The sequence below is a fragment of the Hemiscyllium ocellatum genome, chromosome 10, assembly GCF_020745735.1.
Source record: "Hemiscyllium ocellatum isolate sHemOce1 chromosome 10, sHemOce1.pat.X.cur, whole genome shotgun sequence".
NCBI lineage: Eukaryota > Metazoa > Chordata > Chondrichthyes > Orectolobiformes > Hemiscylliidae > Hemiscyllium > Hemiscyllium ocellatum.
This window is the reverse complement of record NC_083410.1, coordinates 67,028,551-67,042,828: the sequence shown is the minus strand read 5'-3', so window position 1 is coordinate 67,042,828 and position 14,278 is coordinate 67,028,551. Positions and strand designations below refer to the sequence as shown.

The 14,278-nt window shown below is 42.0% G+C and overlaps 1 protein-coding gene across 4 annotated transcripts in view; it reads left to right on the top strand.

The window, feature by feature from the left end:
• rps6ka2 (ribosomal protein S6 kinase, polypeptide 2) overlaps window positions 1-14,278 on the top strand; it is a 387,513-nt gene that overhangs the window by 261,528 nt on the left and 111,707 nt on the right. For all 4 annotated transcript variants that reach the window (XM_060830971.1, XM_060830970.1, XM_060830969.1 and 1 more), the window contains exons 7-8: window positions 489-526; window positions 662-804. In XM_060830971.1, coding sequence (XP_060686954.1) covers window positions 489-526; window positions 662-804 — 181 coding nt within the window. The remainder of the gene's footprint in view (window positions 1-488; window positions 527-661; window positions 805-14,278) is intronic.

The window sequence follows — 14,278 nt, the reverse complement described above, 5'->3', positions numbered from 1 at the left end:
GTTGGAGGTAATTCTGAAAGATAAACTTTATATGCATTTGGAGAGGCATGACATGTTGAGGGATAGTCAGCACGGTTTGTGCAATGGAAATTATGTCTCACACAAACCTGTTTGAGTTTTTTTGTGGAAGTAACCAAGACGATTGATGAGAGCAGAGTGGTAGACACTGTTTACTTGGACTTTGGGAAAACCTTTGATAAGGTTCCACATGGTAGACTAATTAATAGAATTAGATCACATTGGATACAAAATTGGCTCAATGACAGGAGACAGGGAGTGATGGTGGAGTGTTGTTTCCATGCTGTATGACTCTCTGACTTATTTGAAAGATGACTAGAATTTGAACTGAGTACTGACAGTTAATTATGTATTCTAGTAGACATCATTGTCATTGGCAGTAAAACTAAGTTACAAATATGGAGTGGACTTCAATATTTGTTTATGTTGAGTATTTTTTAATTTCATTTGTACTGCTGTTTGAATTTCAGTGTACTTCTAGATGAAGATGGCCACATTAAAATCACAGGTGAGTGTATTTTATCTTAATGTTAATGAGGATGAAAGCCAGCAGCATTGAAATAGAATATTTAAGTTCATTGCATTTTTTTCTGACAGTTTGACAATATTTCAGCCATACCTAAAAGTCATTCTTGTTACTCAGACTTTGGACTCAGCAAGGAGGCTGTTGACCTTGACAAACGAGCCTATTCCTTCTGTGGGACAATAGAATATATGGCTCCTGAAGTAGTTAATCGACGTGGTCATGCACAAAGTGCAGATTGGTGGTCCTTTGGTGTTTTAATGGTGAGTGAACTACCTTCCTCTTTTAACAATGGGGAAATGGATATCACTTGCAGGCATGTGTCTTTTCCATCTTATTTTTCAAAGTTGCAGCCTATATTTCATAATATTTGATACCCTATTAATAAAGTTGTTGATAACAATTAACTTGTGCTTTTTGCTAGTAAAGTATTTGGAGTGCATGTTAAAGGCTTGAAATGAATACGAATGAGATAGAATTAGCATGCAGCAATGATCCTTGAGAATCGAGATCTTTCTGCAATCTGAAACCTCTGTACTGCTATGAAGGAATTTAAATTGATATTTAATTAAATTCTACATCAATATGAAAGTTGAATATTGCAGTGATGATCCCTGCGGAGACCAAACGTTGTAAAAAAATAACTGAAACATCCAATGAATGGATGAAAGAAATGCACAACATGATTTCAATTTTGAGACTTGACTGTAACACCCGACTTAAATACAACACTAACTAAACAGTGTTTCGATTGGCAACTTACACTCTAAACCACAGAAAACATCCCTTATTTATCATGTAAAATTGTTGAAAACTTCCTCTACAGTGTTATTTTAATCTGCTCTTTAAGTGCACATCTCATTCTCTGGGAGTGAGTCCAAAGTGATTCTTAACTCAGTTTTCTTTGTCCAAATAGATAACTTCTGAACAGAATCTGACTTGTGTAGTATTTCATTATGAATTAAGACAGAGCTATACTGGCTCAGTGATATTTTTATGAAAAAACTTTATTGCAATTCTACAATGGCTTCCTATAGACTTTTCCTCCCTCAATGATTACCTCCATTGCATTATGAAATCATTTGGGTTTTGTATCCATATAGAATGGCTCATTGGCTATCTTCTAGACCTGTAACTTTCTTCATTTTTGTAATTAATTAGGATGTTTAAAGTCCAATCATTTATAAAGCTTGACATTTCAAATGTTTCCATTGAACTTGGGGGTTAATAGTCTAACCATTCTCACCATTGCATTGTTTGCAAATCTAAATGTCTTGATCCTTCTTCCTGGAAAGGGCCAGAATAATCAAGTCATCCAAGCTTATTAGGAGAAAGTGAGGACTGCAGATGCTGGAGATCAGAGTCAAAATTATGTTGCTGGAAAAGCACAGCAGGTATTGCATCATGCGAGGAGCAGGAGCATCGCATTTTGGGCATAAGCCCTCCCATCCACGCTTGTTGACTAACCACAGACTATCCAAAGACATCTACTACAAGCCCATCGACTCTCACAGTTACCTAGATGACACCTCCTCCCACCCTACCTCCTGTAAAAAAAAAAGCCATCCCTTATTCCCAATTCCATTGCCTGTGCCACATCTACTCCCAGGATGACCAATTCCACCTTAAATCCCAGAATGCCTCCTTCCAAGATCGCAATTCCCCTTCCCACATGGTTGATGATACCCTATAGTGCATCTCCTCCACTTCCCACATCTCCACCCTTGAACTCCACCCCTTCAATCACAACAAGGACAGAACCCCCGGTCCTCACTTTCCATCCCACTAACCTCCACGTATCTCGCATCATCCTCTGCCACTTCCACCACCTACAAACGGACCCCACCACCAGATATATTTTTCCCTCCCCACCCCATCAGTGTTCCAAAGAGACTGTTCCCTCCATGACTCCCTTATCAGATCTACAAACTGTCCCCCTCTCCAATGCACACCCCACTCCCAGCATCTTCCCCTGCCACCAGAGGAAATGCAAATCCTGCACCCACACCACTCCCCTTGCCTCTATCCAAGGCCCAATAGGACCCTTCCACATCCGACAGAAAATTAGCTGTACGTCTACTATATCCGTTGCATCCAATGTGGAATCCTTTACATCAGGGAGACAGGAGGCCGACTTGCGGATCTTTTCAGAAAGCACCTGCGACACCCGTAACAACAAACCCCACTGCCCTGTGGCTAAACACTTCAACTCCCCTCTTACTTCACCAAGGACATGCAGGTCTTTGACTTACTCCATCGCCAAACGCTTATCATCCGACGCCTGGAGGAAGAATGCCTCATATTCCATCTTGGGACCCTGCAACCACACGGATCAATGTGGATTTCACCAGTTTTCTCATTTCCCCTCCTCCCACATTAACCCGGTAGCAAGCCTCCAACTCGACACCACCCTCCTGACCTGTCCATCACCTTCCCATCTATCCACTCCACCCTCCTCTCCGACCTATCACCTTCTCCCTCACCTTCATCTACCTATTGCATTCTCAGCTACCTTTCCGCTCCCCCTGCCCCCCAACCTTACCCCCTCCCATTTATCTCTCAGCCCCCTGGCTCACAATTCTCAGTCCTGATGAAGGGCTCATGCCGGAAACATTGATTCTACTGCATGTCCTGAGTGTCCCTGACCTCCAAAGTAAAGTGTTGAAGGGCTGAAGTTGTGTCTGAGACAGAGACCTGGCATGATGTAGTGGTAAGGCTGAAGGTTGAATTGAGTGAATAAAAGATCAAGGACAATGGAGATCATAGAATGTTGTTTCAAGATTGAGTTGAATGATGTCAAAGACAAGCAAGTGATGAACAGCAGCCACTCTGTCTTCCGTCTTGGGCATTTGCACCATCTACTTTCTCAGTGAAGGAAAGGAGAATTGGAAGGTATCCATAAGGCAGGTTGAGCAAATAATGAGATAGAAATGCATGAAAATAAGGACATCGCCCACACAGTAGTGAAATCACCATTTAAAGCTTATGGTGAAAAATTGTATTGATATTGAGATTTGGACACTTAAAATTCTTCCCAGATCTTCCAACTTTCTCATCGGTGTCTATGAAGCACCAAAGAGGGAAGAATTCCACTCAAAGTCCACACTTGATAACACAGGCTGATTCACTCTCTCACTCTCTCACTCTCTCACTCTCTCACTCTCTCACTCTCTCACTCTCTCACTCTCTCACTCTCTCACTCTCTCACTCTCTCACTCTCTCACTCTCTCACTCTCTCACTCTCTCACTCTCTCACTCTCTCACTCTCTCACTCTCTCACTCTCGCATAGAGTCATCGACGTGTACAGCATGAAACAGGCCCTTCAGTCCAACCCAACTTTGCCGACCAGATATCCCAACCCAATCTAGTCCCACCTGCCAGCACCCGGCCCAAACCCTTCCTATTCATATACCCATCCAAATGCCTTTTAAATGTTGCAATTGTACCAGCCTCCACCACATCCTCTGGCAGCTCATTTCATACAGTTACCACTGTCTGTGTAAAAAAAGCTACCCCTCAGGTCTCTTTTATGTCTTTCCCCTCTCACCTAAACCAATGTCCACTAGTTCTGGATTCCCCAACTCCAGGGAAAAGACCTTATCTATTTATCCTGTCCATGCCCTACATGATTTTATACACCTCTATAAGGTCACCCTTCAGCCTCCGACACCCCAGCGAAAATAGCCTCAGCCTATTCAACCTCTCCCCATAGTTCATATCCTCCAACCCTGGCAACATCTTTGTGAATCTTTTCTGAACTCTTCAAAGTTTCACAATATCTTTCCAATAGGAAGAAGACCAGAATTGCATGCAATATTCCAACAGTGGCCTAACCAATGTCCTGTCCAGCTGTAACATGACCTCCCAATTCCTGTACTCAATACTCTGACCAATAAAAGAAAGCATTCCAAATGCCTCCTTCACTATCTTATCTACCTGCGACTCTACTTTCAACAAGTTATGAACTTACACTCCCAGGTTTCTTTGTCCAGCAACACTCCCTAGGACCTTACCATTAAGTGTATAAGTCTTGCTCTGATTTGCTTTCCCAAAGTGCAGCACCTCGCATTTATCTGAATTAAACTCCATCTGCCACTTCTCAGTCCACTGGCCCATCTGATCAAGATCCAGTTGTACCCTGAGGTATCCTTCCTTCTTCATTGTTCGCTACACCTCCAAATTTGATGTCATCTGCAAACTCAATAACTGTATCTTCTATGTTCACATCCAGATCATTTATATAAATGATGAAAAGCCTTCCTCACGAAAGGCTTTTGCCTGAAACGTCGATTTTCCTGCTCCTCGGATGCTGCTTGATGTGCTGTGCTTTTCCAGCACCATACTCTCACCTCTGATTTCCAGCATTTTCAGTCCTCACTTTATCAGAGCACTGATCCTTGTGGGTCACAGGCCTCAAGTCTGAAAAGCAACCCTCCACCACCACCATCTGTCTTCTACATTTGAACCAGTTCTGTATCCAAATGGCTAATTCTCCCTGTAATCTGAGATCTAACTTTGCTAACCAATGTCCCATGAGGAACCTTGTCGAACGCCTTACTGAAATCCATATACATCACGTCTACTATTCTGCCCTCATCAATCCTCTTTGTCACTTCTTCAAAAAACTCAATCAAGTTCATGAGACGTGATTTCCCGCACTTAAAGCCATGCAGACTATCTCCAATCAGTCCTTGTCTTTCCAAATACATGTAAATCCTGTCCCTCCGGATTCCCTCCAAATTGCCCACCACCGAGGTCAGGCTCACTGGTCTATACTTTCCTGGCTTATCCTTACCACCTTTCTTAAATAGTGGCACTATATCAGCCAATCTCCAGTCTTCTGGCACCTCACCTGTGACTATCTGTAATACAAGTATCTCAGCAAGGGGGCCCAGCAATCACTCCCCTAGCTTCCCACAGAATTCTAGGGTACACCTGATCAGGTCCTGGAGATTTATCCACTTTTATGCGTTTCAAGACATCCAGTACCTCTGTAATATGGACATTTTCCAAACCATCTATTTCCCAACATTCCATATCTTCTATGGTCTGCTCCACAGTAAACACTGATGCAAAATACTCATTTAATATGTCCCCCATCTCCTGCGGCTCAACATATAGGCAGTCTTGCTGATCTTTGAGGGGCCCTATTTTCTCCCTAGTTACCCTTTTGTCCTTAATGCATTTACAAATCCCTTTGGATTCTCCTTAATCATATTTGCCAAAGCTATCTCATGTCCCCTTTTTGCCATCCTGATTTCCCTCTTAAGTATACTCCTACTGCCTTTATACCCTTCTAAGGATTCACTCGATCTCTCCTGTATATATCTGACATATGCTTCCTTCTTTTTCATAACCTAAATTTCTCTCATCATCCAGCATTTTCAACACCTACCAGCCTTTTCTTCTACCCTAACAGGAACATACTGTCTCTGGACTTTCGTTATCTCATTTTTGAAGGTTTCCCATTTTCCAGCCATCCCTTTACCTATGAACATCTGCCCCCAATCAGCTTTTGAAGGTTCTTATCTAATACTGTCAAAATTAGCCTAATTCCAAATTAGAACTTTAGCTTTTAGATCTGGTCTATCCTTTTCCATTACTATTTTAATAATGATAGAATTATGGTCGCAAGCCCCAAAGTGCTCCCCCACTGACACCTCAGTCACCTGCCCTGCCTTATTTCCCAAGAGTAGGTCAAGTTTTGCACCTTCTCTACTCGGTACATCCACATATTCAATCAGAAAATTTTCTTGTACATACTTAACAAATTTCTCAGCATCTAAATCCTTAACACTATGACTGTGCCAGTCTATATTTGGAAAGTTAAAATCCCCTACCATAACCACCCTGTTATTCCTACCGATTACTGAAATCTCCTTACAAATTTGTTTCTTAATTTCCTGCTAACTATTGGGCGGGGTCTATAATACAATCCCAACAAGGTGATCATTCCTTTCTTATTTCTCAGTTCCACCCAAATAACTTCTCTGGATGTATCGCCAGGAATATCCTCAAGTATAGCAGTAATGCTACCCCTTATCAAAAACACCACTCCCCCTCCTCTCTTGCCTCCCTTTCTATCCTTCCTATAGCATTTGTATCCTGGAGATTAAGCTGCCGGTCCTGTCCATTCCTGAGCCATGTTTCTGTAATTGCTATTACATCCCAGTCCCATGTTCCTAATCATGCCCTGAATTCATCAGCCTTCCCTGTTAAGCCTCTTGCATGGAAATAAATGCAATTTATCAGTCTTACCTTGTTTTCCACTTTGTTCCTGCCTGCCCTGACTGTTTGACTTGCTCCTTTTCCCAACTGTACCAGTTTCAGATTGATTTCTTTCCTCACTATTTCCCTGGTTCCCCATACCCCACCCCCCAACACACCTTACTTATTTAAATCCTCCTAAACAGCTCAATGAAATCTCCCTGCCAGTATATTAGTCCACTTCCAATTCAGGTGCAATCCATATCTGTCCTTCTTATACAGGTCAGTTCTACCCCAGAAGAGATTCCAATGATCCAAAAATGTGAACCCTTCTCCCATCCACCAGCTCCTCAGCCATGCATTCATCTGCTTTATCCTCCTACTCCTACTCTCCCTGCTCATATCATAAGGAGTAATCCAGATATTACTGCGCTTGCTGACCTCCATTTTAAATACCTGCCTAACTTTCTGTATTCTCCTTTCAGAATCTCACCTACTCCTACTGGTCCCTGTCCCCTTTGAGAGCATTCTGCACCCTCTGAGTTATCCTTGATCTTGGCACCAGGGAGGCAACACACCATTCTGATTTTTCATTGCCGGCTGCAGAAACGTTTGTCTGTGCCTCTGACTAGGGAGTCCCCCAATCGCAACCAGTCGCTTGGAACCTGACTTAGCTCTCATTACATTGGAGCCAGTCCCGATACCAGAAACTTGGCTGTTCATGCAACATTCCTCTGAGAGTCCATCCCCCCCTGCATTTTCCAATTCAGCATTCTTGTTTGAAATGGGGATAGCCACATAAAACTCCTGCATTACCCACCTACCCTCCTACCTTTACTGGAGTTAACCAATCTACCTGACTGTATCTGTGGCTTTTCTCCCTTTCTATAACTGTCATTCATCACATCCCCCACCTCTTGTAACTTTCATATTGCCTGTTACTGTTGCTCCAACTGATCAATGCGATCTGACAGGATTCACAACCTGCAGACATAATCACCAGTAACATGTAAACTCTCCCTAAACTCCCACATCCAAGAAGAAGAGCACATCACTGTATTAATGGCCATCTTTGCTCCTTCACAATCTACAGACCCAAATAATAGCACCATCTTTTTGCTCTAAAAGAAAGTGCTCCAGTTAGTTTAAATTTTTAAAATTTAGTCAGGAGACAGATCTCAATAACACATATACAGAGGAACCTCGATTATTCGGCATTCGATTAACTGAATTTCAGATGACCCAAATAAGTTTGCATGGTCCTGATGCATAGCTAACCACATTATCCTGCATCGATTATCCAGCATTCAAACAACCGAACAAAATACTCCCACCCGTGTCCTTCAGATAATCAAGGTTCCTCTGTAATCATGAAAGAGCCCACTCTACTCAGTACTGTAGACTTAGAGCAAGGTTACACATTAAAAACCTTGCACTTATCTGTTCCTATGCTTTGGGCTCTCCCACACTGGTTCCTCCAAGTTCAGTTGCGAATTTCACTGTTTGTTCATTTTTCCTCGATGCACTCCAATGTTCAGAGATACATGAACTCAAACAGCAAAGGCAGTAACTGTGCAGACTCACTGCTGTGTCAGCCATCAATGTAGATTGCTTTCTCTCTCCCTCACTGACCATGTGGTCACTGCCTTTTGTCTGCCTTACTCCTTTTAAAAGTGCCATTGTTTTGATCTTTTTACCCTAAGTTTCCAAAACAGTGCAACAGCATATAAAACAGTAATTATTGCTCCTGGAATTTAAGGATATCACCTCCAACACCTAAGATACTTCAAAAAAGGAGCAGCTCTTACAGCCACAATTTTTCCCATCCTCCAAGTAAGTCAAAATAAATGTTTGAAAATATTCTGGGCTTTTAAAAAAAAAATGACTCAACATGAAAAAACAAGGAAGGAATGATGTATTCTTATAATAGTGTTATGGCCTTTGCTCCAATATCATGCCTAGTTCTAGGCGCACACTTGAGGAAGGATGTATAGGCTTTGGAGAGAGTGTAAAAATGGTTGCAGGGATGTGTGACTTTAATTTTGTGGATAGATTGAATAGGGTAGAGTTGGTTTAGAGAATGTTGAAAGGAGATTTCATGGAATTGACCAAAACCATGTGGATTCTTGCAAGAACATAGAATGTAGGATTAAAAAAAATTCCAGTGGAGTACAGACCTTTTGCCCTCAATGGTTCTACAGGTCAGTGCAACAAACTGAAGCCCACCTATCCTACACTATTCCATTTTCATCCATATGTCTATCCAACGACCATTTAAATGCCCTTAAAGTTGGCAAGTCTACCACTGTTGCAGGCAGTGCGTTGGACTCTCTTACTACTCTGAGTAAAGAAACCACCTCTGTCCTTTATCTATCACCCCTCAATTTAAAGCTATGTCCTCTTGTGCTAGCCATCACCATCTGAGGAAAAAGGCTATCATTATCCACCCTATCTAATCCTCTGATATCTTGTATGTCTCAATCAAGTCACCTCTCAACCACCTTCTCTCTAATGAAAACAGACTCCAGTCCCTCAGCCTTTCCTCCAAAAGACCTTCTCTCCATACCAGGCAACATCCTGGTAAATCTCCTCTGAACCCTTTCCAAAGCTTCCACATCCTTCTTATAATGTGATGACGAGAACTGTATGCAATACTCCAAATGTGGCTGCACCAGAGCTTTGTATAGATGCAGCATGACCTCGTGGCTCCGAAACACTACACTACCAAGAATCTTACCATTAAGCCAGTCCTGTTTATTCCTGTTGTTCCTTCCAAAGTGATTCACCTCCTCCCACTTTTCTGCATTAAACTCCATTTGCCATCTCTCAGCCCAGCTCTGCAGCTTATCTATGTCCTTCTGAAACCTGTCGCATCTTTCAGCAATATCCACAACTCCACTGACCTTAGTGCCATCCACAAATTGACTAACCTATCCTTCTATGCCCTCATCTAGATCACTTATAAAAATGACAAATAGCAGTGGCCCCAAAACAGATCTCTGCAGTACACCACTAGTAACTGAACTCCAGGATGAACATTGTCGAGAGTGTGGTGCTGGAAATGCACAGCAGTCAGGCAGCATCTGAGGAGCAGGGGAATCAATGTTTCAGGGAAAAGCCCTTCATCAGGATGAACATTTCCTATCAACCACCACCCCGTCTTCTTTTAGATGGCCAAATTCTGAGCCACACCGCTAAATCATCCTCAAACCCATGCCTCCATATTTTGTACAATAGCCTACCATGGGGAACCTCATCAAACACCTTACTGAAATCCATATACACCACATCAACCGCTTTTCTCTCATCCACCTGTTCGGTCACCATCTCAAAGAACTCATTAAGGTTTGCGAGACATGACCTACCCTTCACAAAACCATGTTGACTATCCCTAATAAACGTATTCCTCTCTAGATGATTATAAATCCTATCTCTTATAATCTTTTCCAACACTTTACCTCCAACTGGAGTAAGGCTCACTGGTCTATAATTGCCAGGGTTGTCTCTTCTCTCTTTCTTGAACAAGGGGACAACATTAGTTTTCCTCCGGTCTTCTGGCACTATTCCAGAATAGTGTAGACAATGACGGTATTAAGATCAAAGCCAAAGACTCAGCAATCTCCTCCCTGACTTCTAGAGAATCCTCAGATAAATCCCATCCAGCCCCGGGGACTTATCTATTTTCACACTGTCCCAAATTGCTATCTCCTCCTCCTTGCTAACATCAATCCCGTCTAGTAGCGTGTATCTCAGTATTCTACTTGACAACATTTGTCTTTTTCCAGTGTGAATACTGACAAAAAAATATTCATTTAGTGCACCTCCTAATGTTCTACCTTCCATTTCCTGATCTGAATCTGACCCATCTAAGCCTACACTTTGGCTCCCATCTCCCTGCCAAACTAATTTAAAACCTCACTGATCGAACTGGCAAAAGCCCCCACAAGGAGATTAGTCCCAGCTCTGTTCAAGGGCAACTGGACTCTGTATCTCCGTTCCCCCTACCTTCCTATGTAACTCTGACCCTGAGCTCCTGAATTCCTTAACGGCCTGTTTCTCCTGATGTTATATTGATTTCTTAATTAGATAACATCTGAAAAACTGATCTGAGCAGGTCCTGGTTAATTTCTTCAAGTACGATCTTTAAATAAATTGAGACTCTTTTTTCACATATCCAAGGGACTTAATGCAATTTAAGAAGTGGTGCTCAGAAGACACCTGTGACATGAACATCAACACATATTGACTGCTGGTCATTCGACTATTATAAAGAATCCTTTGCTCTGAACTTTATCACTGCAAAATGGCAACGACATATTGAACATGCTTCACTGACAATTGTAATGTTTTTTCTAGTTTTCTGGGAGTCTGTAGCATGAGGCAGAACTGACACCAAAGGCTTGCTCCACATTGTGAAACTCTTGACATTGGAGCAGTGTGTCCCAGAATAATATCACTCATGCACTGAATGGGGAGCTGTGGCAATTTCCATGCTGCAACGCATTGAGGCATATACGCTCCATGCCACTGTATTGTCAATACAGGAATAGGCTTCAAAGTAGCTTTCGGAGCATTGCCCTTTGTCAGGTGAAGTGAAATCTGTTGGACCATAACTAGTGTTGTCTGACTTCTGACCTTGTCCACCCCAGTCCAAATTCGGCACCTCCAATCAGAGCTTTAAAAACGCGATTGCGCCAGGGAATTATATGGGTTGGGAGAATATTATGTGTATGTAGCTAACCTGGATTTGATTATGGATATTTGTTGTGAGACAGTATGGATATGGTGATCTTAAGAAGAAATAAAATATTTCATTTATTAAACTTTTTTTTTACAATTTTGAAGTGCTTTCTAGCAAAGTAACAATTTTGGAGTGTTGCCACAATTTAATGTAGGAATCATAAGATGTAGGAACAGAGTTAGGCCATTGATCCCAGGTTTTCTCTGAATTTAGCTAGAGTTTCGTTTTAATGCAGCTCCTTGGTCCCAACTTGGTCAAAGGCTGCTTTGATGCCAAGAGTGATCATTCTCACCTCAGATATTCAACTTGTGTGACCATGCTTGACCATGTTTGACCTCAGCGAATGAGCTCTGGAGGGTATTATCCTGAAAAATGGTCCAAGTTGAGTAATGGTGTACAGGTTATTAGTGTAAAATTGAAACTTGCTCGAACTGACGCTGATTGAGAATAGGCTCACAGCAGTTGTAGAGTAATACAGACATGGATTTCCTGAACAAAAATATTTTCAGCTGCTTTGCCAATGTACTTTGCCCCATCATTGAGTCAGTAGTGGGGGTATGTGGAAACAACTGTAAAATTTTCAGCAAGATTCACAACTCCTCAGTTGCTGAAGTAGTCCATATGTAGCAAGATCTACACAGCACTTAGCCTGGAACTGATGTGCAAGTATCTTTGGCACCACACAGGTGCGAAACAATGATTATTTCCACAAAGGGGAAATTTAGCAATCCTCACTTGACGTTCCATCGTATTACCATTGCTGTACACTGCACCATCAACTTCCTCAGCTTACCATTGACCAGTCTAGCTATATACATTGTATGGTGTGAAGAGTAAGACAAAGTCTGGAAATTCTAAGGAGAATATTCACTTGCTGACTCCCCAAAGCCTGCCGAGAGCCTAACAAGGTATTAGGGAGGAATGGATGGAATATTCTCCATCTGCCATGATGAAGGCAGTCCTCACACACAGTCGCTCAAAACTATCTGGGACAAAGCAACCTGCTTGTTTGGCATTGTACCCATCACCATCGACGTGCAATTCCTCAACCATCAATGCATACTGGCAGCAATATATCATCTATAAGATGCTGTGCTGTGAATCTCAATCTGAAGATACAGATTCACCTGTTTCTTCTACAACCATGGCGTCTATCCTTTAGAAGAACAAAGGTAGTAGGTGAATGGGAACAAACAAATCGCCAACAAGATCTCTCCTAAATCACACATCATTCTGACTTGGAATTGTTTCACTATTCTCTGTTACTGATCCAAAACTTGGACTTCACTTAAAAACAACAGTGTTGTTGTACCTATGCCACATGGTCTGCAGTGATTAAAGATGACTCACTACCACTTTCTCAAGGTTGATAGGGATAGATATGGAATTCTGATTAGTATATACATTGACAGTTTTCCACATTGTGTTTTTGTGTCTGCCAGTGTTGTAGCCATGTTGGAAATTGTAGCCTGGATATTTTTAGTGGAAAAATCTTCAGCTCTATAGTAAGAGTATTATTGCACCCCATAGCATTTGTTTTATCTAATGCACTCAGCTATTTTTGATATTGTGTGGCATTAATCAAATTGCATAAAGACTGGTATCTATAATAGTGGGGAACTCAGAAAGAATATTTCTGATTGAGGACGATTCAAAATGCTTTAGCCTGAGTGGGGATGTTAAAAGAACATCCCATTAGATGTTTAATTGTTTACCATTGTCCATTACTGATATGCCAGGGATTTCTAGTTTTGATATAATTTGTGGTCTGTCAGTTTTCTTTGATCTGTCTAAAGCATGCTGCTTCTGCTGTTTTATATGAAGGTTGACCTGTCTTGTAGCACCAAGAGATTGAGACACCTCATTTTTACAAATACTCAGTGGTTTTGGTCTCCACTGACTTTGAACAAACATGCAGCGGTAGTTTAAAGTTTAATACTATTCTGCTGCTAGCAGTTTGACACAACCATAGTGTTACATGATTTAGATGAGAGAAGTAGGATTCCATTGTTTGTAACAATACATGAAGTCCTCTGTTCACAATATGATGACAAAAGGTTCTGCTGTTGTAAGCCACTGCATATATATCTGGAGTATCAAAGCTTCCTTAACTTTGTTACTTTGTTTGATGATGCTTGCATAATGTTCAGCCCCATTTGTAACTCCTCGGATACTGAAGAAACCCATGTCCAAATGCAGCAAGAACTGGACAGTATCCAAGTTTGTACTGGCAAATGACAAGTGATATTCATGACACACAAGTGCCAGGCAATGACTATTTCCATTAAGAGAGAATATATCCATCGACCCTTGACATTCAAAGGCATTATCATCACTGAATCCCCACTATCATTATCCACTATCATTATAGCAACAGGTCCAGATGGTGCCCTGGATGTGCACTCCTGTGTGGACCAGCTGGGAGGAGTATTGGCAGACATTTTTAACCTCTACTAGCTCCAATCAGAAGTCACCACAAGCTTCGAGAAGACCACCATTATCCGGATGCCAAAGAGAAATCATGCAGCATATTTCAATGACTACCGCCCAGTGGCTCTGGCATCCATAATTATGAAGCTTCAAGAGGTTAGTCATGGCTCACATCAACTCCAGCCTACAAAATTGCCTTGATCCTTTGCAGTTCACCTACCAGCCAAACTGGTCCATAGCAGATAACTTCCCCCTGGCCCTACACTCAGCCCTGGAACATCTGGGACGGGCGGCACGGTTGCTCAGTGGTTAGCCTCACAGCACCATGCTCCCAGGTTTGATTCCAGCCTCGAGCGAC